Below are 25,273 nucleotides of genomic sequence, written 5' to 3'. Positions count from 1 at the left end.
TATCACTCACATATAGAAAATTAACAAACAACATGCTTGGCGACCTGGAGAAACTCAGGAGAACATGGGAGAGTGAGGTGGGAGACATGGAGGATATAGATTGGGAAATGGTCCCATTGCACCCCAGGGAGGTGGCCATTAAGTCCCGAATGCGGCTTATCCAGTTTAATGTGATGCATAGAACATACTATGACAGAGTTAGGCTTTATAAAATGGGACGGACGGAAGACACTAGGTGCCTTAGATGCAGGGACACGGGAGGAGACTTCTACCACATCATCTGGACCTGCCCAACAATTCACGGGTACTGGGGAACTATCTTCACAGAGTTAAGCGAGGTGCTGGAGACCCCTATCGAACCCGGAGCCCAAATTGGCCCTTCTAGGCATGACAAACAAAGTAGACCTAGCACGTCCCCTGCTGACCTTTTTGGTTCTGGAGTTGGTGATGGGCAAAAGGGATATAGCCAAGTATTGGGGTGCGCCAGAACCACCAACAGTGGAGTAATGGAGGAGAGGGCTTGATCTCTACATGGCTGCTGAAAAAGTAACTTACAAGGCGAGGGGATGCCCGAAGAAGTTCCGTAAGGTCTGGGGCAAATGGAGAAAATACCATGGGCTGGATGGTGGGCTATGAAGATTGCATAATTAAAAGGAAATTCAGAATGTATCTGTCATCTAGGGAGACAACAACCGAATACAAAGGACTATTGTACTATTGCACTTTGGACTCTGGTCTACACTGACATGGAATTAGCTAGAGATGTACGGGGGGAGGTGGAAATTGGGAGAACGGGAAATGTGCGATAAAAATGACATGATTGTATTGTTGAGTTATCTTAAAATGCAAATTATTAAAAAAAAAAAAAAAAAAAAAAAAAGAATGCCAACATGTGTTGCACTCTTCACTTCGATGATCCATCGGTAAGCAGAGTTGCAGACTGGAAGTTGGTCCTTCTGGGTGTATTGCAATGACAATTTTGGCAAAACTAGAAAGGTGCTTTGTCCATTACCATGCACAGGGAGTCCCCTGTATGCCCATTATCCTTTCAATCGTCAACAAGTTTGTTGCTTCCCCTCTCGTCAACAAGGTTGTCGCTTTCCCTCTCGGCGCCATTCGGCACCTTGATTCGAAGTCCAGTACCTTGATTAGTTGCACTATATTTTCTTGAAGATTTTTACCTAATTGATGTTGATTATTCACTCCAAATCTTAAAGCTCCTTCCGTATCAATCCAGGCTCAACAGCGGAAAAAAAAAATCTGAAGATGGCTGAAGTGGGAGCTTCCGGAGGAAGCAAGTTGATGGCACAAGAGAAAACCAAATGGTGGTATGTCACGCCAAGTCACAGAAAAAAAATACAAGGAGAAATACAATTCTGGACCCAACCACTAGATGGTGGAATAATGGACGGCATGTGAATTCAGAAAAGATTTTTTGGCATGACACGGAGGCCAACATTATGCAAATTCTTTTTAAGCACTTATGCGACGTGTTTGGGTCCACTTGACCCTAACATGCGCCCTTTCATTGATATTTTGTTATTGTTATGCTATTGTCATTCTTATCATGCCTTTTTATGTATATTATGTTGTATGCATGTGCCCATTATATTATTTAATCCACAATTTGACTTATTTAATTCCAATTGACTTAGGAAGACATACTACGGCCTTCTGCCTCCGGGACATGTTATCTGCACGTTTCATGCCCCCTTTCTCTAATCGCGTCTTTCAAAACGCGAGCGCGCTTTAGCCTTTTTCTGTGCCCGATTTATAATACGGGACCGGCGCACGGCCCGTCTCATCTTCCTTCAATGCCCCTGATGCGTTTACCTCACCCTCCGACCTGGAATTAATTTCTCTCACCTCCGCAGCGTCTTCCCGATCGCACTGCGGAGGGGCCGGCCTGAAAGGAAAGGCTCTTAGCAACCGCGCGCACGCAGCGTGCGCCGTTTACTACCGGCAAGTGTCAGTTACAGTTATTTCTTTCGATGACTGACGATCGTTAGTAGGACATTTTTTATTCGGGATATTCTTCTCTTGGATATCTATAACGCTGCATTTAATAGACCAAATATAATAGCAGAGTTTGGACAACATCGATCTACTCCGCACAGATTAGATTAAAAAAAAAAAAAAAAACGGGGAAAACCTCATTAACCTAGGATCGATTTAAGGTAGGATTAGCACATAAATTGAGTCATACTACCCTGAATTGAATTAATACCACAAGAAATTTTCAAGGGAGATTGTTGAACAGTGCTCCTGCCTTATCATGTTTTCTAGCCCTGACCCCACACTCTAAGGCAAACTAGAACTAATGGTTTCTAAAGCCATGGAGAAAGCCATGATCTCTTTTAATGAGAATATTAATACAAAATGTAATGACGCCATCAACAAAAATTTTGAGATGCTTACAAGAGCAGCCCCTGGCTGGCTATCCAATTCGTATGACACCTTACACGACATGTTTTGATAAAGCGAAACCAAAGTTACAATATAACCGCGAGGATTATAATGCACTTAATAGTATATGGTTTGGCATTATCCCGGAACAGCTAAGGGAATTGGTCCCGACAGCTGCAGACAGGCTCAGCTCATGCTAGAGCACCGTCTCACATTAAACCACGCACTCTGCCTCCAGGTTTGTTAAGGCCTGCCATAGGAGTGGCTCATAGGTTTATATGTGTCCAGTTAGGTTTAGATATAGGCATACTATATCTAAGCAAGGGGTGATTACACCACCTTGCCCCAGCTGAGTGATCAGCCAGTTGTGTCAATTTTGGATTGCCAGCCAGGGGTGGCAAAAGATATGCTGCAGCCCCTGGTAGGCCTTGGATGCACCTATGCCCTGGGCACCTATAGTGCTCTGTACAGGGGCTGATAAGGTGACCCAAGCCAATCTAGTTATGCACCTAGGGTACATGGAATCCATTTTACAGAGAGAGCAGATAGCCTGGGGCCCTGATTAGCAGGGAACCAGGCCAACTTAGTCGAAAACCAGCTAAACACAAGGCAAAAAATCTGGGGTAACCATAGTCAGGTATCCACCTTCCTACACCAACAATCTTCATTCTACGGAAACCAGACCTTTTACCCTCAGAGACAACGCGGCAGAGGAAGATTCTCACATGGAGATAGGAGAAGCAAGACTTTTTCCACAGGTAAGTGCAGTGGGAGACCATTTAGATACCCCTATAAAGGTGGGTGCAGTGTTTTTAGGTGGAGGGGAGTTGTTAAGCCTAAACACACTGCACTGAAACTCCGGAAAGCAGAGGCGAATGTGGCTTGTACCAAGAAAAAGGGATGAGAGGGACAGGATCAGGAGGGAGAGAGGGTTGTGACATTGGCATGTTTTGAGCGCAAGAAGTAAGCTGTTGCTTGTTGGGAAGAAGGGAGGGGTATGGCTCATGTTTTAACAGTAAAAGACTATTTTGTTATAAAATATTGAAAGAATGGAGCATAAAGCAAAATGTGTGTAGCAAATGTTACTGTATTAATAGTTGGCTGTTCCCTATTGATTGTAGTGACCCCTGAAGTGCTTTTAAGCACAAAATGCAGTGGGTTTTTAAAAAATAAACGCTGCCCTGAATGAAATATGCTCTAATCGTGGTCTTTCGCAGAGGTCCGGATGGACACAGTGAGAACACAAGAAACTTGGGAAATTGCTTAAATTCCACACGCAGAGTGAAAATGCTAGGTCAAGAATGAGAATAATGAGTAAAAGAAGAGAGGATAAATATTGAAACAAAAAGGAGTACGTTTATAAAGATTTCGCCTAGGATGGCACAATATTGCAGTGCGATTGGTTGGGGTGAGATGTTGCCCCAAAACAAAGATGGTCATTTTTCACCATTCCATACCTACCACAGAGTCCGAAGTTCAGTTCTTCCTAGGGATGGCTGGTTATTTTGGATATCAAATTTCTCTGCAGGAATTAACCCACAATATTTCAGATCCTTGCTCAGACACCAACTCATGAACAGTGCTTACGGACACTGAAACAGGCGTACCTCTCTGGATTTCCCAGATGACTATACCAAGGCCTTTTCATTGGTTACACACGCAAGAGTAATGTGCACTAGCAGTGGTAACACCGAATCATGTGGGGCATCATAGAACCTTTGCATACCTTTCAGCAGTATTAGATTCAGTAGCCGCAGCTTTACCAAAATGTCTGCGAGCGGCAGCAGTTGCATTAGTGGAACAATGTGTTAGCTTAGTGCTGGGAAATGCACTACATGTACCCGATTTCATAGACACACTGCGGAGTCAAATTAAGACCCAACATCTCACAAACTCCGAATTGACTAAGTATGAGCTAATATTGTTGTCCGCTCCCAACATATTACACAGATGTACTACAATAAACCTAGCAATATTAATTCCCTTACCCAATTCAGACACCTCACTGGAACTACGGAATTGTGTTTTATTGACAAGAGGAAAAATGGGGAAAATAAACATGTCTTATACTGAATACACAAAGACAAATTTATGGATGCCGTAATAAAAGGCCTGGATGGGTATTTATTCTGCATTTAAAATTTAGAATCACATTGCCACCATTGCGAACTTGAAGACTATTGTTAAATAAATATGGATTACTTTGGATCAAGCTGGTTTGCTTGGAATTATGCTGTTTGATGCTACAGTTAGGTCTGTATGGCTGTGTGGCTTGAAGTTGAACGCAACGGTACAGCAGTTTAACAGGGGACCTGGTTGCCAGGAGCCCTGTGCACTTCCAGTCAAAACGAAATCATTTTACAGACAAAAAGTGGGGGCTAACCATGTCCAAAAGAGGCACTTTCCTACATGGCTGCTCTTCACAATGTTCTAGTTTCATTTAATGCTGTGTTTGTGAACATTACTGTTAATAGCTGCATACTGGTTCTAGGGCCACTTTAGGACAGTACTGGGTTTATGAAAGTAACAGTTATCTTTATCGGCCTCTGTGGCATCCTTCCTCCCACTTTTGCCTAGCATCAACATCTACAATACTAAGCATAAATGCTATGTGGGTGAATATCGTGAATGAAAGGGTAACATGGTTGGAGAAAATGTTTGCTAGCATTATACTCCTTTTTTAGCCCCTTTAATAATGCCCACTATATTGATATGGGTGCATTGGGATTAGAAGCTTTGGCAAACTCTACAACTGCAGGATTCTCCTTGCTATCATAGAAGGTACAGTTAATATGTTGGTGACTTAACAAAATAGACTACCATCGATTAAATATTAGCGGGAGGGGTGTGCCTTCTTATTGGGGACCGATGCTGTACATGCATACTGGATGAAAATTGTTATGACAGATGTCATTGGTCATCTTTCTGACTTTCGTGAATGTACAAGGAGAATAGTAATACTAAACCTTGGACACGTCTTGCGGAAACTACACATTTGCTTTGGGTGTCAAATACAATTCTGTGGTTTATCGGTATTTGTATTGGAATACAGTGCCGTTCAAGTGGATCATAAGGAGTGTAAAGCGTTGACATTTAAATAGCGCCCTCTCTCTAAGCCATGTCTTACAACACTTTTCTGTAATGAGGAGGTTTATTCCGGATGATTCTCCCAACCCGAGAAGGAGGTCATGATATTAATGCAGATAGAGGTTACATGTAAAATGCCTGAAAAGCATGGAAGCATTACAGCAGTGTTCTATTAGACACAAACAGAACCTAAAGGCTGCCTAGGGTTGACTGAGAATAGGGATGAAACTCATTTCTCTTCGATGTAAGACAAATAAGTCAACTGTTTGAGCACTGTTGTCTTTCTTCTCAAGGCTGGGAGCAGACTGCTCCCAGATAAGATAGGTTGTATTCAAGGTTGGGAACAAAGGGGAATTGGAACGTTCCCAGAGAAGAGAAAGCAAGCAAAAGTGTTTGATGATTTAATGTGACATACCCACAGCTGTTTTTCCTTCCTTTGCACAAATACGTATATCTTATATCTGTGTAGTATTCGTTCACATGGTCTTTGATGTTTGTTTATAAAAAACCCTGATGTGTGAGCACAGAGCCAGTTCTGTGACACTTGTTTACGGAGCCTGGTGCAGCAGAAAGAGTAACCCATGCATGCTGGAGACCCCATGACTCCTTTCTTCCTTCATTTGGGGGTATGATTACTACAGCTTTACCAGTACGCACCTGCATATAGAGGTCTGGATTCAATTCTGGCTGCTTCATGAGTTGCTTTACTTGGCGACGCCTCTCCACCAGCTTCCTAATTTCACGGGGCAAAATTCCAAGCTCCAGGTCTGGATCTGGCAATTCAGGAATGTCATCCTCTTCCGCCTAGCAAGCAATATAAACATAATTTTATGTCTATTAAAAAACAGAAGAAAGCAATCACCATTGTATATATTCCTATAGCGGTCTATAATACAAACACTCATTTATAAACTAAAGGCTATTCAGTTCACTACTATTTCTGAAGGATACTCTTGATGCACAATCTCTGGCAGGTGCAAAACATAGCAAACCAGAAAAGCAATGTGTTTTACCCAAACTACAAATGAGGCTGCTTCAGGTATGTATGGAGCCACACACGTCCTAGACCTCAATAAAAGACTCTTTCTAATTTCAGGTGGATGAGAAAATGTTACCATTGTGTTTTCATAGATGGGAAGTGAAAGGATTGCAAACATGCAAGATTTGTATCAGTAGGAAACATTACTTCATGGGGTAACCAATTACTTCCTACTGGATTTTTTATATTATCTTAAGACTCCCATAAGTCAATATTTTCAATAGTGAGTAACAGGATATAAAGAAAAATAGATTCTTAACTAAAAAGAAAATGCACTATACAATACGACAGTCTAACACAGATTGTTTTAGCATTTGGTTCAAGTGTCTAGTTTTGCAGAGGTGCAAAGGAAAGCCACAAAGCTATCTACTGAAGTGGCAATGTTAAAATAAAGATAAAAGTGATATTTGTGAATTAACGTGCAAAGAACAGCAACTTCTCCCAGCACAGGTTTAAAAAATCCTATAAAAAAAACTGACAGAAGCAGTTGGTTGTATTCATCCCCTTCAGAGCAATCTGGCCATCCAATCAAGTGTTGTCGGTCTAGGCGTCTTCAGTGTGCTTTACTTACAAGCAGAAATGATTTGGGATTTATTCTGTAAAGGTCTGCCCGAGCCTTCCATGGATGAGATTCGCAATAGAAGACAGGCGAATGGATAGATTACTGTGAAGTTTAAAATGTCATTATAAATAAAGTATGGTTGAAACATTATGAAACATAGTTCAATGGAAACCACAAGCTGGATCTGTAGACAGAAATAAGTGCTTTTGCTTGCAACTGTGGGCAATTATGTATTTTACACTCCCCCACAGTTATGGGCTTTAGTCACAGATGAGAGCCCGTAATGATGGGAATGTAATTAACTGCCATTGCTGTCCAGCTGCTAAGGGCAATAAGGTAATTAGCAACCCATCCTTCCATCCCGAGAAGTGAATTTACCTAATCACTCCTCTTTAACCAGAAGCTACTTTTACTAGGTGCAAACTCGTACCCCTCTACCTCAAAGTGGAAGTGCATGCCTAAATGTGGCAGAGAAGTTTTTTTTTTTTTTACATGTCTGTTTCTTCTTTTCTGATGTCATTTAGGGCTTACATTGCCCCTTTGGTGAGGGTGGGGAGGGGCCAGCAGACAATGAAAGTGGACAAATCTGCTGAAAAAGCTGCTCTGCAGTGTTTAGAGGCACATCAGCAAACTGAAATGTGTGTTAGATGCCGGTGATGTGCCAACCATCAGACCAAGGAATGCTGAACTTGTCAGCTTGCAGCTGTAAAATTGTTGCTCTACTGGTCCATAGAGGTAACTATAGCCCGCAAGGAAAATGTTCCGATTGCCAGGCTACCTCCGAACATTTTACTCCAAGTGTTATGCTCAATTAACATTGGCCTGAGGTAATAACCACCACGATTTACTTTAACTCCTTAAAAAAAAAAGTACTGAATAATATATTAATAAGAAATTGCCAGGAAGAAAGCAAGTTTAAGATTTAGAGTGATTTACAGAAAATGAGACTGAGGAAAAGAAGCTCGCACTATCACTTGTAGTGAATATAATTTCCCTAATGTGGTGCTCCAATCGGGAAGGACAGTCACTTATCCTTCCTTATAAGGGTATCACCCTGAATGAAATTAGACCAACATGACCAGCACACACACTTGATTATCAGTAGGCAAGTAATTCTCGACTTTTCTGCAGTGTAGGTTGCACAACCAATCATCCACAAGAGTTCCTCATTCTTTAGAAAGCTTCTTTATTCAAGTCACAAGATAAAAAGGATTCTCAGTAGCCCTGATTTGTTTGTCCAATATCATAAATGGGTCCTGTTAGCCACAGTTAGACTCCTCGAGCCCAACTATGTGATTCCATTAGACTTCATATATTTCAATCCTCACAACAGTATCTTCTACATGTCGACAGCATTCAGTAATACCATAGCATATATCAAACACCTATGTTAGCATCTTCATCGGCTGCAAGGTCCAGGAAGGGGCGAGTTGTGAGAATAGAAGCACAATATTGTACAGTAAAAATGTTTTTAGTCTTACATAAACAGAACAACAAATATTTAAACAATGTGAACTCTTCAGAACAATGCTTTAAAACTGCAACGGTCCTTATTGCCGTCAACACTGTTAATTGGTAGGACTTCTTCCTTAGTCAAGAAATGACGTAAAACTTGAGGCCAAGTTTTGAAGAACTGTTTACCACAACCCAACAGCTACGAAGGGTCCACAGGAAAAAAGTGCAAAATAAAGAAAGTCTAATTAAAAGACTAAAATAGTACTCTCATCAATTAGCCTTTGGTGAAGCTACAGGAGATGTGTTCAATGAAATCACAGCATTTACAAATCTGATCCACAACCATTATAAAAGATTATGGTTAACGCATCTAGAGCAAGCACTGAGACACTTACATCACCAAGTGTCTATCATCATAATATGCATAATGTAGATTGTTTACATAACGGTGTATGCCCACATAAACACTGGCCAGTGGACAGCCACAGGTAATTATTTGTCACCAAGAAAGAAGCTGAGGGTAGAAGATCCAATCCCCTCCTTTACTCTACACCGCCGAATACCACACCATCAATTATATTGAGGGACCCCATTTTTCTCAGTTTATAGCTCAAGGAAACTGCATCAATTCTGCTTAGCTTTGCAACAAGTAGGACGTTATCTTGACCCTTCGAAAGCTAAAAGAATAATCACCAGCAGTTACAAAGTGATTTACAGCGAGTAATGGCAGAAAGGAAAGCTTATATCAAAGTACAAGGTAAGTTGTTGGGTTTTATTTATAGGGCTCTTGGTTGGTAGAGTTTTAAACTCGTTTCTTTAGTATTTGTTGATATTTAAACTTTCTAATGTAATTATGAAATTTTTGAATTTATTAAAATTACCTACATCTCTAAATGTCATTTTGGGTTGCTGGCTTTATTTAAATTTTGGGTGGGTAGTGTATTAATATATACATAATTAAATACTTATTTTTATTGTAATTTAAATAGATTTGTTTAAAATTTTAATTTAGTGCAATATTTTGTAGCAATATTGTATATTGCAAATAAAAGTTTACATTTTTTAATATAAGATTAAAAAATGAAATGTTATGGTTTATTAGTGTAAATTCATTCAATTATAAAATATACATTTTTCAAATTGTGACAAACATCTCTATTTAGTATATTTTGTTTATATATTTTTGCTGCCTAATCTAATTTGCTTTAAATTAATGATTGTATTTTTTATATTTTGTAAGAATATTGTGTATCCTCATTTTTGCTTTTACGCTAAAGCTGGTTAATCTGGAGATGCAATAATAAATGTGAAATTTCCAAAGTCCAACACTTTTCCTACTACTGCTTAGGTTGAAGTGGGGATATTCTATTTGGCCACCCATTTTCTCAATGGTGCTTATTTTGGAGTTGAAACCGTAAATACTCTCCAAGTCCACAGCTGCCATAAGATATTAATTCCCCAAATGGTATTTGGATTGTGGTTAGAGTACTACATGTTATTCCCCCCAAAATAATTCTGTTAATTTTACTCAAGTTATAAAATTTTGTTTTACATTAGTTTGGAAATTTTTTGTTTTTCATAGATTTATCATCATGCTATTTTGCAATAATTTTCTAAGAAAAATAGTTTTTTATGTACAGGGCACGGCTCTGGGCACTCTCAAATGGTACCTTTCTGCCCTGTCTGCGTTCTTGAGGCTGCCAAACCAACCCTCTTCATTTAAAGCCCCTATTGTAAATAGATTTCTTAAGAGGCTAGATATATGTTTCCACCTGCCACTTATGCATCAGTGGGACCTTAATTTGGATCCCACCTTCCTGATGTGTACTCCGTTATAACCCCTGCACAACCGCCCCCACCGGCTGCTTACCATCAAAACAGTTTCTAGCAGCGATAACATCTACCAGGAGGATGAGCAAACTGCAGGCTTGGTCATTCAAGCCTCCTTACCTGAAAATCTTCCCTGATAAGCTGGTGCTTCGCATTATGGCCTCTTTCTTACCTAAAGTGGTTACACCATTTCATGTGGCGAAATCCGTCATCTTGCCTACTTTCTACGCTCCTCCGAATCCCTCTAAAGAAGAGGGGGGACTCATCATCTAGACCCAAAAAGAGGGTAGTCTTTCTACCTTGATCGTACAAACTAGTTCCGGGTGGACAACAAACTGTGTGGTATGTTGGATCAAAGGAAGATTGTGCGGTGCCGAATAGGACTATCTCATGATGGGTCGTCCTCTGCATAAAAATTTGCTATGCAATGGTCATGAAGCAGCCTCCTGAAGGCTTAAGGGCTCATTTCATCAGAGCTAAATCTGCTATCACTTCATTTTAACTTAGTGTTCCAGTCCTTGATATTGGTCATGCAGCAACCTGGGCATCCCTGCACACGTTTACTAAGCACTACTGCCTGGGCAGTCAAGTCCGAAGGGACTGCCTTTTTGGCCACTCTGTCCTGCAGGACTTCCTGGTCTAAATTTGTTTGTAGTCCCTCCTCTCTGAATGGTATTGCTTGGTTATCTATTCTAAGGTAAGGAATCTGCGACTAGAGGTCTATCAGATGGACAAGATACTTACCTTCGGTAACACCTTACCTGGTACCACATGATATAGCTGCAGATTTGTTACGGACTCACCCAGCCTCCCCGCATTGCAAAAAGGTTGTTAGGGTCTGGCCTCTTCCCTTTCAGGGCCCTAGTTGTTGAGAAATACACCAATGTCAGTGCACCTCATGGCCCCATGCTCTTGGTGTGGAAAGACGTGAAAAGTAACTGTCAGGCACCGAGGTGTTATCCATATAGGGGACATGGATATCATTTCTGGCAGAGACTATGATGACATCATGCAGAGCCAACAGATGCCACCTACCCGCACGCAAGGGTAATGCTCAAAGAAACACCTTTCAAATCCAGTCTGACGCCTGGGAAATTCAAAGGTAAGGAATCTGCGGCTAGATCATGTCTCTACCAGGTAAGGCGTTACTGAAGGTAAGTAATGTGTCTGTCATGCAAATCCAAAGACGCCATCCAGTCCCTTGGTTCCAGACCAGACAATCTGCACCAATATGAGCTTTTTGAATAGGGCCGTCTGCAAGAAGGCGTTCAGTGGGTAAAGATCCAAAGTCTGTCGGGCACCTACCCTTTTTCGGGATGAGGACGTGGTGCACATAACAGTCCGCCCTTGCCAAGCCTATACTTGCTCAAATGCACCCTTTGAAAGTTAAACATGCATCTCCTGCATATGGATTGTCAAACCATCTTCCCAAAATCGCTTTAGCATGCTTAGAAAATGGGGAGGCTGAACGATAGGCAAGACTAATTTGTCTGACCTAATGGATCTACAGGGGGGGGGGGGGGGGGGGGGGGGGGGGAAGAAGGAACATGCTAATTTCCCAGTATGCATCTGTTCTTGGCATATAGAGCTGTAAAGTCATATGCTATGCATAAATCGTCATCTAGTGTTGGGTCCGGATGTTTGCACTTTGTTTTTCTTCGAAGAAGTCTTTCCAGTCACAAGGTAGGTGACTCCTCCTTCCGGTAATAATGCGCATGGGCATCGACTCCATTGTTAAGACTGTTTTCCCCACAAAGGCTGATAAGGGAGTTAGCAAGAGTAGTAAAAGGAAATGTACATGAGTGCATGTATCCAAGTAAGATGTTACAGCAACAGGTACAGGTAACTGGGGAGGTGGATGGACTATACAGCTTTATATGCCAAGAATAGATGCATACTGGGTAAGTAGCATTTTCCGTTCAAGGCATTTGAGCTTTAGATCATATGCTATGCATAGACTATACAGCAGTTATTTCTCAAAGCAGTGGCTAACCTGTATCTGTTGTAGTGGTTTGAAATAATGTACGTAAAACTGCCTGGCCCCTCTATCCTGTTATCTTGCTAACATATCTACACAATAGTGTTTTGTGAATGTGTGAGGTGTGGACCATGGTGCAGCTTTGCATATGTCATCTATGGTTCTATTTCCTAAGAATGTCATAGAAGCCCATAGTTTTCATGTAGAATGTGCTCTAGGGGGAACTGTTAACATTAGTTTTTCTTTTGAATAGCATATTAGAATGCACTTAACTATCCACCTTGCAATACCCAATTTTGATACTGGATTGCCTTTATGTGGTGGAGCAAAAGCAACAAAAAGTTGCTTAGTCTTTCTAAAAGATTTTGTTCTATCAATGTAATATAGTAACGCTCTTTTTACATCTAAGAGCACGTTCTGCCACAGAATCTGGTTGAGGCAAGAACACAGGCAACTCAACAGATTGGTTGATATGAAAGGCAGAAATGACTTTAGGTATAAATGTGGGGTTAGTCATAAGAACCACTTTGTTTTGATGTATTTGTAAAAATGTTTCTTCTACTGTCAGTGCCTGATGCTCACCCACTCTCCTCAGAGATGTGATAGCTATGAGGAAAGCTACTTCCCAAGTGAAAGATTGCAGTTCACATCTATGCAATGGCTCAAAAGGAGGACCCGTGAGTCTTGTAAGGATGATAAGATTCCACACAGGAGCAGGTGGAAGTCTGGGAGGAACAACTCTTGAGTCCTTCCATGAAAGCCTCAATAGCAGGCACTCTAAAAAGACAAATGTCTGTTCTGCAGATATGTAGCTATTGCAGCAAGATGTGAGGGTATTGATTTATACGCTAAATTGGAGCACTGTTGATGTAATAGGTAACAAATGATGTTTTGGATTGAAGCGTCAAGCAGATTTTTTTGATTGTTATTACAGTAAATCACAAACCGCTTCCATTTTCCTGCATAGCATGCCCTTGTGGTAGGCTAGCCTCTTTGATATTCATGCAATCTGGGGAAGATTGAGGTAGCCCAACCCTAAGATTTCAGGTGCCTGATCGCAAGGTTGAGATGACTGGGATCTGGGTGCCTTATCCCTCCATGGTGGTGAACGAGAACGGGAGTGAGATGGAGTTTTCGGTAGGGAACTACTGACAACTCCAAGACGGTTGTGAACCAGGGTTGACTGGGCCATGTGGAAGCAACTAGGATTAGTGTCACGGAGTGCTGTTTGGGCTTCCGAACCACTAATAGAACGAGTGGGAGAGGCGATAAAGTGTAAGCAAATATCCCTGACCAGTTCATCCATAGTGCATTGCCTTTGGGTAATGGGCGTGGATCCCTGGATGCGAAGTTTGTGCATTTTGCGTTTAAGTGAGTGGCGAACAGATCTATGTCTGGGAAGCCCCACATTTGAAATAACGGGAGGAGAACCTGAGGGTGGAGTTACGATTCGTGGATCTGTTGTTGTTGATGACTGAGAAGATCTGCAATGTGGTTGTTTACTCCTGGAAGGTGTTCCGCAGGGAGATCTATTTTGTGAGGTATGGCCCATCTCCGGATGCTCGGAGCTAATTGTGAGCAGGGGAGTGTGTGTCCTCCCGGTTAGGACAGCTTTGCCTACTAGATGAAGTTGAAAAACTTTCAACGCTAGAAAAATTGCTAGCAGTTCTAGATTGTTTATGTGGAATTGGAGTCCACATGCCCTGAATGGTATGTTTTAGCAGATGAGCTCCCCAACGGGTGAGCGAAGCGTCTGCTGTAAGCACTATCTGTGGAACTGGGTCAACGAATGGCATTCCTTTGGAAAGGTTTTTTGTATTCCACCGCTGCTGAGAGTGATGAGTGAGGCCGTCTACTAACTCTAGATCTGATAACGAACCTTGAGCCCGGTTCCACTTGTGTGTTAGGCATTCCTGTAGGGGACGCAATTGGAGTCTAGCGTAAGGAACGATTAAAATGCAAGACCCCATCTTTCCTATCAATTACATGAAAACTCGAGCTGGTAACAAATGTTGTGACTGAAACTGAGACATTAGAGTCAGCATGTTGCGGATTCTGACTGGGCTGGGACACGCTAGAGCTTTTTGAGTGTCTCATGTGGCTTGTAGATACAGTTGTGTATTGGATGGTTGGAGATGAGACTTGGAGAGATTCACAGTAAACCCAAGGTCATGAAGCAATTGGACTGTTCTTTGACTGTTGCATAGGCAGCTTTGCAGCGAGCTGGCTTTTATAAGCCAGTCATCTAGGTAAGGGAAGACGCGAATGCGCAGTCTTCTTGGATGAGCCGCACATACTGCCAGGCATTTGGTGAAAACCCCGGGTGCAGTAGTTACACCAAATGGGAGGACCCTGAATTGATCATGTTGGCCGTCTACTAGAAACCAGAGGTATTTCCGGTGAGCAGGGTTAATGGGAATATGGAGCTAGGCATCCTTCAAGTCCAGAGTGTACAGAAAGTTGCCTTGCTGAAGGAGTGGGAGCACTTGTTGGAGTGTGATCATGTGAAAGTGGTCCGACTGAATGTATATATTTAGTTCTGAGGTCTAGTATGGGCCTGAGAGAGCAGTCTTTTTTTGGGAATTAAAAAATACAGGGAGTATACTCGGGTTCCCTGATATTGTAATGGGACTGGTTCTATAGCATGTTTTTCCAAGTGAGAGAGAACTTCTTGCTTTAGAAGGGTAAGATGTTCTGGTGACATTGCATGGGATCTTGGAAGAATATCTGGGTGAGTGTGTGTAAACTCCAGGCAGTAACCATATTGGATAATTTGTAGTACCCACTTGTCTGAGGTGAATGAATTAGAAGACAGGTAGGAATTGAAAGAGACGTCCCCCGACATGAGTGGAATGATCGGGGGTAACGGAAGGAAGTCACTGTTTGTTTGCGGGGGAAGTGCGCATGCCTCTGCCTCTTCCCTTACCGTTGTTTCCTCTGAAACCACCTCTAAAATTACCACTTGAAGAGGGGCATTGGCTGTTGCCTTTGTAAGAGGAGGAGGGGTTTTCGGTGGATACATTTTGGAACCACCCCTCTAAAAGGAGCGGTGAAAGGAACCCCTAGTGGCAGGCAATTGCAAAGCCTCCATGGACTTTGCAACCTTCATGTATTTTTTCATCTTCTCCAGCGAGGTATCAACCGTTGGACCAAAGAGATGTTCTTTGTTGAATGGTTGGTTGAGGATGGAGGTTTGCACCTCAGGCTTGAACCCTAAGATTCTCAACCAAGCATGTCTGTGTAGGAGTACACTGGTGTTTACTGTACAAGCTGCTGTATCTGCTGCGTCCAGGGTACACCTGATTGAGGTATTAATGATATGTTTACCTTCTTGGAGACAGTCATTAGCCTTAGTTTTCTGTTGGTCAGGTAAAAATTGCATGAGTTTTCCTATCATAGCAAGCCAACAGAGCTTGGAGGAGGAGCCTTACCAGTGGTTTGGGAGTTAACTCTCTTGCGAGCGTAGGATACCACCAGAGAGTTTAAGGGCAAACTGACCTCGGATGTAAACGAGGTCGGTGGGTGAAGGTTTATATTTTTTCTCTACTCTAGGTGCAATTATTCTTATACTCACAGGAACTTGAAATATCTTGTCAGTGTGTTTCAACATACCTTTTAGCATAGGTAAGGTACGAGTGGCTCTCTGAGAGGAACTAAGCGTCTCAAACAGGAAATCCTCTTCTAAAGGCTCTTTATGCAACTCCACCCATGATATTGAGCAGCCCTGTTAAGCAGTTCAATGTACCCAATGTTATCATCAGGCAGGGAGGGTCTAGACAGGTACAAATCAGGGTCATTATCTGGGCTTGGGTCAGTATGATAATCCTCCCAAGGGTCAATGTCCTTCGGCCTATCCGGATCTTCATCCTCATCCCCGTCATCCTGTGGGTCAGGTGTAAGTGGAGGTGGTGTTGAATTTGATGGTGTAATAAGTAAATTGACATCAGTGGGAGAAGGAGGAATGTAAGGTGGAGAAGGGTTAGTGCCCACAGTTTTGCTTTTGAGAGGAATGTGGTAGTCCTCTGGCTAGTCCACAGGCTGGTCTAGCTTCCATTTTTTTTGGAAGAGTGGCATGGATATGTCCTGTATCAGGGCTGATCACAAGTTTTTTCTGCTTCGGAACCAAAGGCGGGACATCAGGTCGAAGCTCTTTAGACAGTTGTCTTTATCTTTAGTTGGTTGTTTTGGCGTTGAAGGTTTCGGCTCGGAGCCTTTCAGTGTCTAAGGTAGAGTCTTCGGCAACAGAGGAATTGTGACCGTCACATGCTTAGATTTGGATTTCAGTGTTGAAGGTGTTTTTTCGGCACCGGAGTGGTGCCGGCTCGAGCCAGAGCCGGAAGGCTTCTCTTTATGTTTCAGAGCCGGGCCTGAGGGCGGGGCATCGGAAACCTTTTGTGGGTGCCGACCTTGGCCCGAAGGCAGAGGAGAGACAGAGCCTTTGTCTTCGGTTGTTGAGAGGGCAAAGGGGTGCCTTTACTTACGGTATGTTGGCCCGGAGTAACTTGCTCCTATACCATGTTGGAATCTTTGGACAAAGAAAAGTTTATCCTCTTTGGCTCCTTGAGCTTACTGGTTTGTGTCGGAATCTTCCCTGAAGATGTCCAGTGCGGAGACGCTCTGGTGTTGCATCTCGTGGCCTCGAGCCCAACGGTCACGAAGTGTCTTTTTCGATCGAAACTATCTACATGCGTCGCAGTCTTTCTCGTTGAGTTCCAGGGACAGGCAGAGGTTGCACACCGCGCAATTCGGTGCGTGGAAATTTAGCTCGACACCCAGGACAGAACTTGAAGGGAGTCCGTTCCATCGACTGCTAGTGCGCTCGGAGCGGGTAGGCCTGACGGCCCGCCACGAGTTTTCCAAACAAAAGTTTTTCAAGGTGAGACGATACGCGACAAATGGAGAACCGCGTTTGATAACAATACTACCGAGGGTAGATGATTGCGCGTCGAAGGGAACTGAGAAACGGTGCTGAACCGGAATGCAGTAATGCACATCTGAACCCAATGGAGGAAAAAAACAATCTAACAATGGAGTTGATGCCCATGGGTACTATTACCGAAAGGAGGAGTCACCTACCTTGTGACTGGAAAGACTTTTTCGAACAAAAACAAAGTGCAAACATCCGGACCCAACACTAGATGGCGATCTATGCATAGCATATGATCTACAACTCATATGCCTCGAACATGTTGGATCCTGACCCTTCACAGGCCTGGTATGAGCTCCTGAGGGTAAACTAAATACATTTGGTAGATGTTGCAGCAAGAGATGGAATTGGAAGACTTTAAGCCCTGTGCCAGTGCCCTGTATGAGGCCACAAAAGAAGTGAGCTGGAATGTCTACTGTAACACCAGTTGGGAAGGCTGCCGCTGCCTGTTGTCTCTCCATCTAGAACAGCCCTAAGTTTTCTGAATTGATGAGGAATTTCTTTTGTTGGGTTCAACGCCAAACATGCCGTGGCCTGGCTAACTCTTTCTAGCACCAAGTACGCTATTTCCCTAAAGAGTTTTGACCCATCAAATGGCATGTCCATTGAGGACGTCTGTTACCCAAAAATCCAATCAACCTCATCCATACATGCCACCTAAACACAACACAAGTATTCAGAGTCCTACCAATGTGATCAGTAGTATCCACGTGTGCACAGTTTGCATACTTTGCGGCATCCTGTCAAACAAGTATTTTCTGAGCCAAAGAAGCTTGGAGGTCCTCTGGTACTGCAGGCAAGATCTCACAAGCAATGTCCCAGAGTGCATTTGTATACATGCTCAGTAAACAACCCACTTTTATTTACAAAATGGCCAGACTAGTAAAAGAAAACATTTTACCAAATGAGTACATTCTTTTGGATTCTCTATCTAGGGGGTTGAGTGGGAAGGGAATTGGGATTCATCTTGCTAGTCGACTTAGTCAGGAGGCCCTGATAATCAGGCATAGGTGTATAACACCTTTCTACTGGCTGGCTTGAATGCATGGATCATGTAGCCATCAAACTATCAGTGAAGGCATCATTAAATGGTAACTAGGGCTAGGATGTTGCCCATGGTTATATACTTTCCGTTACAACTTTTTTTTTTCTATTCAATGGAGGGCAATTGCAGATATTGCACTATAGCTACCATCCAGACCTCTGAGGCAAACAAGGCACTTTATTTTGTTGGTGGCCCATGTGGAATGTCAAGCTCTAGTTCAGGGAAGTTGTCCAGGCCATGGTATTTTGTAAGTTTAAGTACAGTGCATCATTAGTATGGTGAGGAGGAAGTAACCCTTCCCTCTCCCAAGGGCCCTATGGGACCATAAGTGTTTCTTGTATAGGGTCAGTGCGAAAAAAAGAAAATTGAGCATTTTCCGATAGTTGCATTGTGGTGGAGAAGTCAGACTACAGTGAGGCTGTGTAAAACCCAGAAAAGCTTTTTTGATCGCATCAGTCCTGCTTCGGTCATAATGGGCATTAGCACCAGGCCTTGTATTGTTGCTGTTGGACTTGCTATGGGGGTGGTCTTGGGGCCAGAATTGAACTCTGTACCAGAGTTGGTATAGGCCTGGTAAAAATTCACATGGTGGAAGACCTGCAGTAGTAATCAAACCGGAGGCACATTTGGCTCTGGTGGCATTCTGGCACCTCTAGGTCCCGCAAAGACTTGCAGCACAACCTCGCTAAAGGCTGCTACTCACTGCAAGGTAGAAAACAGGCCATGGACCTCTGGGCAAACTGGACCAGGTGATGAACCAGTTCTCAAACTGGGGAATCTGGAAGGGTGCAATGTTCTTCTTGATACCATTGTGCCTTCTCTTGTGGAGTTAGAATGGTGGGATGTGGGGAAAGCCCTGTTTTGTTACTCTATTTACGCTTGGACTTACCAGAGGACTTCGAGCACAAAGTGAATTGTTCATGGGAATGGCCTCGTGACCAGGACAGAGCCTGTAACTTGGACTAGGCGCAAGATCTGTACTTTGACTGAGACCTCTTGTGTCCGGTGATATGGAGAACTGCACCTCCCATTCATGGATTACCCTTGAGTGCATGAGTACACACTTGTCACAACTCAGATTAGTGACTAGAGCTCAGGCAACAAAGATGCACTTCAAGCAGGTCAGTGATCAACATCTGCTTTCAGCAGTCTCTGCACATTTTGAAGCCTGTAGTTTTTGGAGGGACATGGTTCCTAGTAAACGGTCAAGTACATTTTGAAAATCATCTGAAGACTAACTAAAGTTGGGAGAAGAGCTCCAGATAAACTTCAGAAAGCTGAGAAAGAAAGGAACTGACATCAGTACGTAGTGGTGACTTATATGCAGCTCTGCTCCGTCACTCCATGGAAGTTCAGCAGAGCTGCACAACACCACCTGGTGGCATTTAGAAGCACTGCTGTTAAAAGTTCCCCCATTCCAGTCTGGCGTCTGTCAATATTCACAAGTTAAGAAATCTGCATTATGAAGTATTCATCAGAAAAAGTGTTAGCCTTCTTCTAGCCTTCTTGCTGGTAGTTCTAGTCTGTGTGGATTGTGCATGGATAAAAAAAGGATTGACAGACATATCTGGTGACTACCCAGCTAGAAATTGCATTGACATATGATGAACTCACTTGAGCAGGATATATTATTCTTGTACTGTTGCAGGGATTCTGCACATACACAGAACTATGCACAGGAATATGGGACCTCGGTGTATAGGGGCTCAGCCTTCCCACCACCTTAGTGCCCACGAACCCAGGACCGACGAGCTATGGTTTCTTACTTGCTCTACTACACATTCATGAAGCAAATGATTAAACACCCCAGAACACGACACTCCAAGATCTCTCAGGAATAGCGGTAAAAAGACACCTTCTATTTTAACTATCGTGCTCGAAAATGCAGTATACGAGCCACAACCAGTAGAAAAATGCATAAAAGTAACCATTAGCATTACGGGAAGGCCATATATCATTAAGGGAGATATCATATAAAAACAGTGGATAAATGACTACAAGGCCTAACCACCCTCCCCTTGGTAAAAAGAAGTATTTATATAATAGAAGATCTAAGGGCTTGGTCAGCAGATCCCATACCTCAGTGCCTAGATGGTATATCTACATCATAGGAACTGCATGGCTTTTCTCCCTGGAAAGCTCCCTATCCAAGTGTGTGCTACCTAAACATGTATCCCCGTAATATCAAAGTACGAGCTTCCAGCAGCATCTGCATTAGCATGTTTTGTCTAGGTGCTAGGGACTGACCAGAACATAATAACGAGGGGCATTGTTTATCGACCTTGCTCACAGTGTTCAGACTAAACTCCAGGAACAGGCAGAGAACGAACAAAGCAGACTGTTCTCATGTGAAGAACAAGTTACTTACCTTCGGTAACTATGTATCCGGTAGAGTCGATTCTAGCCGCAGATTCCTGAACGTAGAATTATCCCCAGGCGTGAGACTGGATTCGGAAAACCTTTTTCCACAGCATCCCTGCGCGCCGGGGGAACGGCACCACACGACTCCGCCCAGGCGTTTTCCACGTACGTGAAGTCAGCGAGGTCACATAAGTCCCACCCCGGCATGCCCACGTCAGTTTTCTTCGGGGAACTTTTCCGCGCCACAACGCGGAGCCAGCAGGCAAAACTGTGAGAGTATAGGAACAGTGTGCGAAAGAGCAGAAACAATTAAAAAACGAATGGTGAGGAACAACACCATAAAGAGCAGTGTCAGGCACTGCAGTACCCAAAGGCAGGGAAAAGAATAAAGAACCGAGCCCAGCCCTGAGCAGCACCCCTGCCAGTACGGAGATAGCCCCCCCCTTGGAGACAAAGAACGTATGTAAAGAAAGTCATGATAACATGTGGCAGGACTATAACCCCAACCACAAACAATGAAGGGGAACCAGTTCGGGACAAACCAGGAATGGCAAAACTCCAAGACAGCCCCATCACAGAGTGTGACAACTCTCATAAGAAACAAGGGCAGAGGCACAGCCAAAAGACCCCAACCTAGAGGATAGCAGAGGATCCAGAACCTTAGTAATAAAGGGAAAGGAGGGGGAGAAGGGGAAGGCGGGGTGGAAGATAGGCCTCAACCTGGAGCTACCAGAGCATAAGGGCACCGAAGTACCAATAAACCTGTCCTCCAATATGCCAAAAGGAAAGGAAAGGGGACAAATAAACAGGACGAAATGCCCGTCAGAAAGGAGGGAAGAATGTACTCATAGAAGACACAGCCACCCACAGGGAGGCGAGTGCAGAAGCCTAAGCCAACAGTCCTCGCAGAACGAGGAGGAAGGGCGGGCCATGAAGGAATCTGCAGCTAGCACCTTTCTACCAGATACATTGCTATTGAAGGTAAGTAACTTGTACATCTGATAGAGACTACTAGCTGCAGATTTTTTAACGTAGAATAGATACCCTAGCCATACCCAGAGGGAGGAGGGTCTGCAAGAGGCCCCTACCCGCCTGGACATAAAGTTTATTTATTTATTTATTTATTTATGCAATTTTATATAGCGCGGACCTTACCCGAAGGTGTCAGAGCGCTTCACAAAAGGACCAAAAATGACATACAGGAACAAAATACAAATGCAGACAATAGGTTACATGGATCAAAAGTGACACTAGTGAGCAACCAAAATACATGAGGTAGCAATCGGTGCATTACAGGAGAAAAAAAAGTGAAATTGGTGCAGGTTACAAAAATGTACAAAATACAAATAGAAGTATAAAATTGCAATAAAAGGCAGACACTCCATCACAAGAACAAACGTTACGTAGGCAATGGAGGCACTTGTGCAAGTAACTAGAACAAACAAAATGTGTGAGGTAGAAAACAGTGTGTTACAAAACAAAAGTGACTTGTGCAAGTTCCAAAAGGGTACCATACACAGGTATTGGGATAATACTAGACATTTAAACTACCAGAACACACTGGGGAGGAAGTACCATAAACCTGGCCAATAGACTTTCCAGTAATGGGAGGTCTTCCTTCAAACGAAGGCATGGGTGTGAGTTAGACTTGGAGGTGTCTTTGGAGGAGAAGAACTTTAAGGTCCCTTTTGAAGGCCTGAGAGGAGGAGGAGGTAGTCCGGAGCTGAGGCAGGAGCGAGTTCCAGATTCTCACTGCGTTGCCTGAGAAGGATTGGGCCATCGATCTTTCCTTCTTGAAAGTGGGGGGTTCAAGCAGCAGATTTTCAGCATTCCGAGATGGTCTAGAGCCTCCAGAGAGTTTGTTTATTCGACAGGTAGCGGGGAGAGGAGGAGTGCAAGGCTTTGTGGGTGATACAGGCAGTCTTGTAGATAGCTCTAGCCTCGATGGGAAGCCAACGCAGGGAGGATAGCAGCGGTGAGATGTGGTCGCTTCTTTTAGCCCCATAGATGAAACGGGCTGCTGAGTGTAGGACCGATTTCAGGGGGGACTAGTGGGATTTGGGGAGGCCAGTAAGAAGAGAATTGCAGTAGTCCAGTCTGGAGAGGACCAGCGATTGCACCAGTGTTTTAAGGTCATGCTCAGGAAAAAAGCGACGAATACCCCAAAGAAGTCGCAGTTGGTATCGTGCAGACTTTGCAATGGAATTGATGTGAGGGATTAGATTGAGATTCTTGTCGAGTAAGACACCAAGGGATTTTGCGCTTTCAACAATGATAGGCTTATTGTTGAGTAGATTTGTCTGATCCATCCAGGATTAAACCGGGGGAGGGGAGAGTGAGGAGGAGAGGAGGAGCAATTCAGTTTTGGAGGGATTCAGAATCAGTTGATGATTTGACATCCAGTTTTGAATGGAGTCGAGAGTTGAGCTAAGGATAGTGAGATCGTGGGTGGAGGCAACTTTGAGGTAGATTTGAGTGTCATCTGCGTAGAGGTGATAGTTGATCCCAGATTTACTAAGGAGATTTCCCAGGGGTTCTAGGTAGAGGTTGAACAAAGTAGGTGCAAGTATAGAGCCTTGAGGAACACCTTGACCTACCGCCAGAGGAGATGACAGACTGTTCGCTATTTTGATCATTTGGGATCTATCTGAGAGGAAGGAAGCAAACCATTTAAGTACAGTACCCTCCATGCCCATTCTCTGTTGCAGAGTGTTGAGGAGAGTGTCGTGGTTGACAGTGTCAAAGGCTGCAGAGAGGTCAAGGAGAATAAGGAGACAGGACCCCCCCGAATCGAGTATCCTCATCGCGTCAATCACTTGCAATAGGGCTGTTTCAGTGCTGCAGTTTTGGATGAAGCCGGACTGACAATTGTCAAGAAGATCATTGTCCCTGATATAGCGAGAGAGTTGTTTCGCTACACATCTTTCTGTGATCTTCGCAAGAAAGGGAAGGTTAGTGATGGGGCGGTAGTTATTGAGGTCATTCGCATCAGCAGAGGGTTTTTTAAGCAGAGGGGTGACCTGCCCTGTTTTGAAGGAGACAGGAAGGGAGCGTTGGCAGAGGGAGAGGTTGACCAGAGTGGTCCAATAGGACAGTGAATGGGAGTAGAAGTCGATAGCAATAGCACTAGGGATGGGGTCAAGAGAGTGGTTGGAGGGCTTTGTTTCGAGGATGCATTTGAGGAGGGCATCTTCAGAGATGAGGTCAAAGTTCTGCCAAACGGCTAAGGATTTGCGCTCCTCAGGAGGGGTAGGGTGAGCTACTTGAGCCACGAGGGATTTCACTTTTTCGTCAAAGAATAGAGCAAAGTCCGTTGCTTTCTTGGTAGAGTCCTCCAGCTTGGAGGATGTGGGAGAGTGGTTAGGAATCTTGATGAGATCGAAAAGTTTTTTGGGTCTATTTTTGGCAGAGTCTAGGAGAGTTCTGAAGTGCGACGCTTTTCCAAGGAAGATGTTCTTATGGTATTTGGATCTTGCAGAACGAAGCGTGGCTAAGTTATCAGTGGAGGGCGCTTGCCTCCATTGTTTCTCCAGGTATCTTAGCTGCTTCCTTTCTTCATAGAGGGATTTGTTGTACCAAGGCGCTGAAGGAGTGGGCCTAACCTTTTTGCTTTAGAGAGGAGCGACCTTATTGATTTCGACTGCAAGGACTGAGAGGCATTGGGAGGTGAGTACGTCAACATCTAGGTTCGGGTCAAGCTTTGGAAGTGATAACAAGGATGATTCACAGAGGGAACCAATGTCAATATTTTTAACATCACGGAACCACGAGGTAGCCCTCTTAGGTTGGCCAAGAGTTATAGAGTGTGAAAGGTGAAGGGAGAATGGGATGAGGAGGTGGTCAGACCAGTCAACATGAATAGGGGTAGTGATAGAAAGCCTGTCTGCTTTGGAAATAACAAGGTCCAGGATTGAGCCCTTAAAGTGTGTTGACTGTGTGCAGTGTTGTATAAGATCATTTGCAGAGAGGAAGGAGGCAAGCGAGCTCGCAGAGGAGTCTTGCGGTGAGCCCCAATGGAGATTGAAGTCCCCCACAAAGGTCTGATTGTCACTTTCCGAGAATTGGTCGCTGATGAAGTCAGTGAATTCTTCTAAAAACGAAGGGTCGCTACCCGGTGGACGGTAAATGACATGGAATCTGAGGGGTGAGCGATGGTGCAATTGGAGCTCAAGAGAAAAGCCTTCGAAAGTGCGGAAAGAGCTGAAAGGAAGAGCCTTCAGTTGAAGGGAGTTTCTAAAGATGACTGCAACACCACCCCCAACGCCGTCGGTTCTGTCTTTCTTGAGTATAGAATAGCCTGTGGGTAGTAGGAGATCAAAGATAGCGTGTGAGGTGTCGTTGAACCAGGTCTCTGTGAGGAAGAGCATGTCAACCTTGTGAATGGTGATGGTATCGGAGATTTGAAGTTTATGTCTTACTGCTGATCTGCAATTGTGGAGCAGACAGTGCAGCTCTGTCAAGACTGTTTTGGTGATGGGGGTACTTGGGCTCTGCAGGGTGATTGGGATGTTAAACCTATACAGGGGTGCTCGGGAGGGTTTAGGTGGAAACTTTGTTCTGACAGAGGAGATGGTCGGAATAGA

General features: G+C 43.7%; 1 protein-coding gene across 1 annotated transcript in view; it reads right to left on the bottom strand.

Annotated features, from left to right (window-relative positions):
• POLA1 (DNA polymerase alpha 1, catalytic subunit) overlaps positions 1–25,273 on the bottom strand; it is a 2,033,948-nt gene that overhangs the window by 1,151,295 nt on the left and 857,380 nt on the right. Inside the window, exon 25 of the mRNA XM_086934515.1 lies at positions 6,151–6,297. Coding sequence (XP_086790641.1) covers positions 6,151–6,297 — 147 coding nt within the window. The remainder of the gene's footprint in view (positions 1–6,150; positions 6,298–25,273) is intronic.

Source organism: Lissotriton vulgaris, chromosome 8 (genome assembly GCF_964263255.1).
Source record: "Lissotriton vulgaris chromosome 8, aLisVul1.2, whole genome shotgun sequence".
Taxonomy (NCBI): Eukaryota; Metazoa; Chordata; class Amphibia; order Caudata; family Salamandridae; genus Lissotriton; species Lissotriton vulgaris.
The sequence above is the reverse complement of the archived record's forward strand: the minus strand, read 5'-3'. Positions and strand labels throughout refer to the sequence as shown.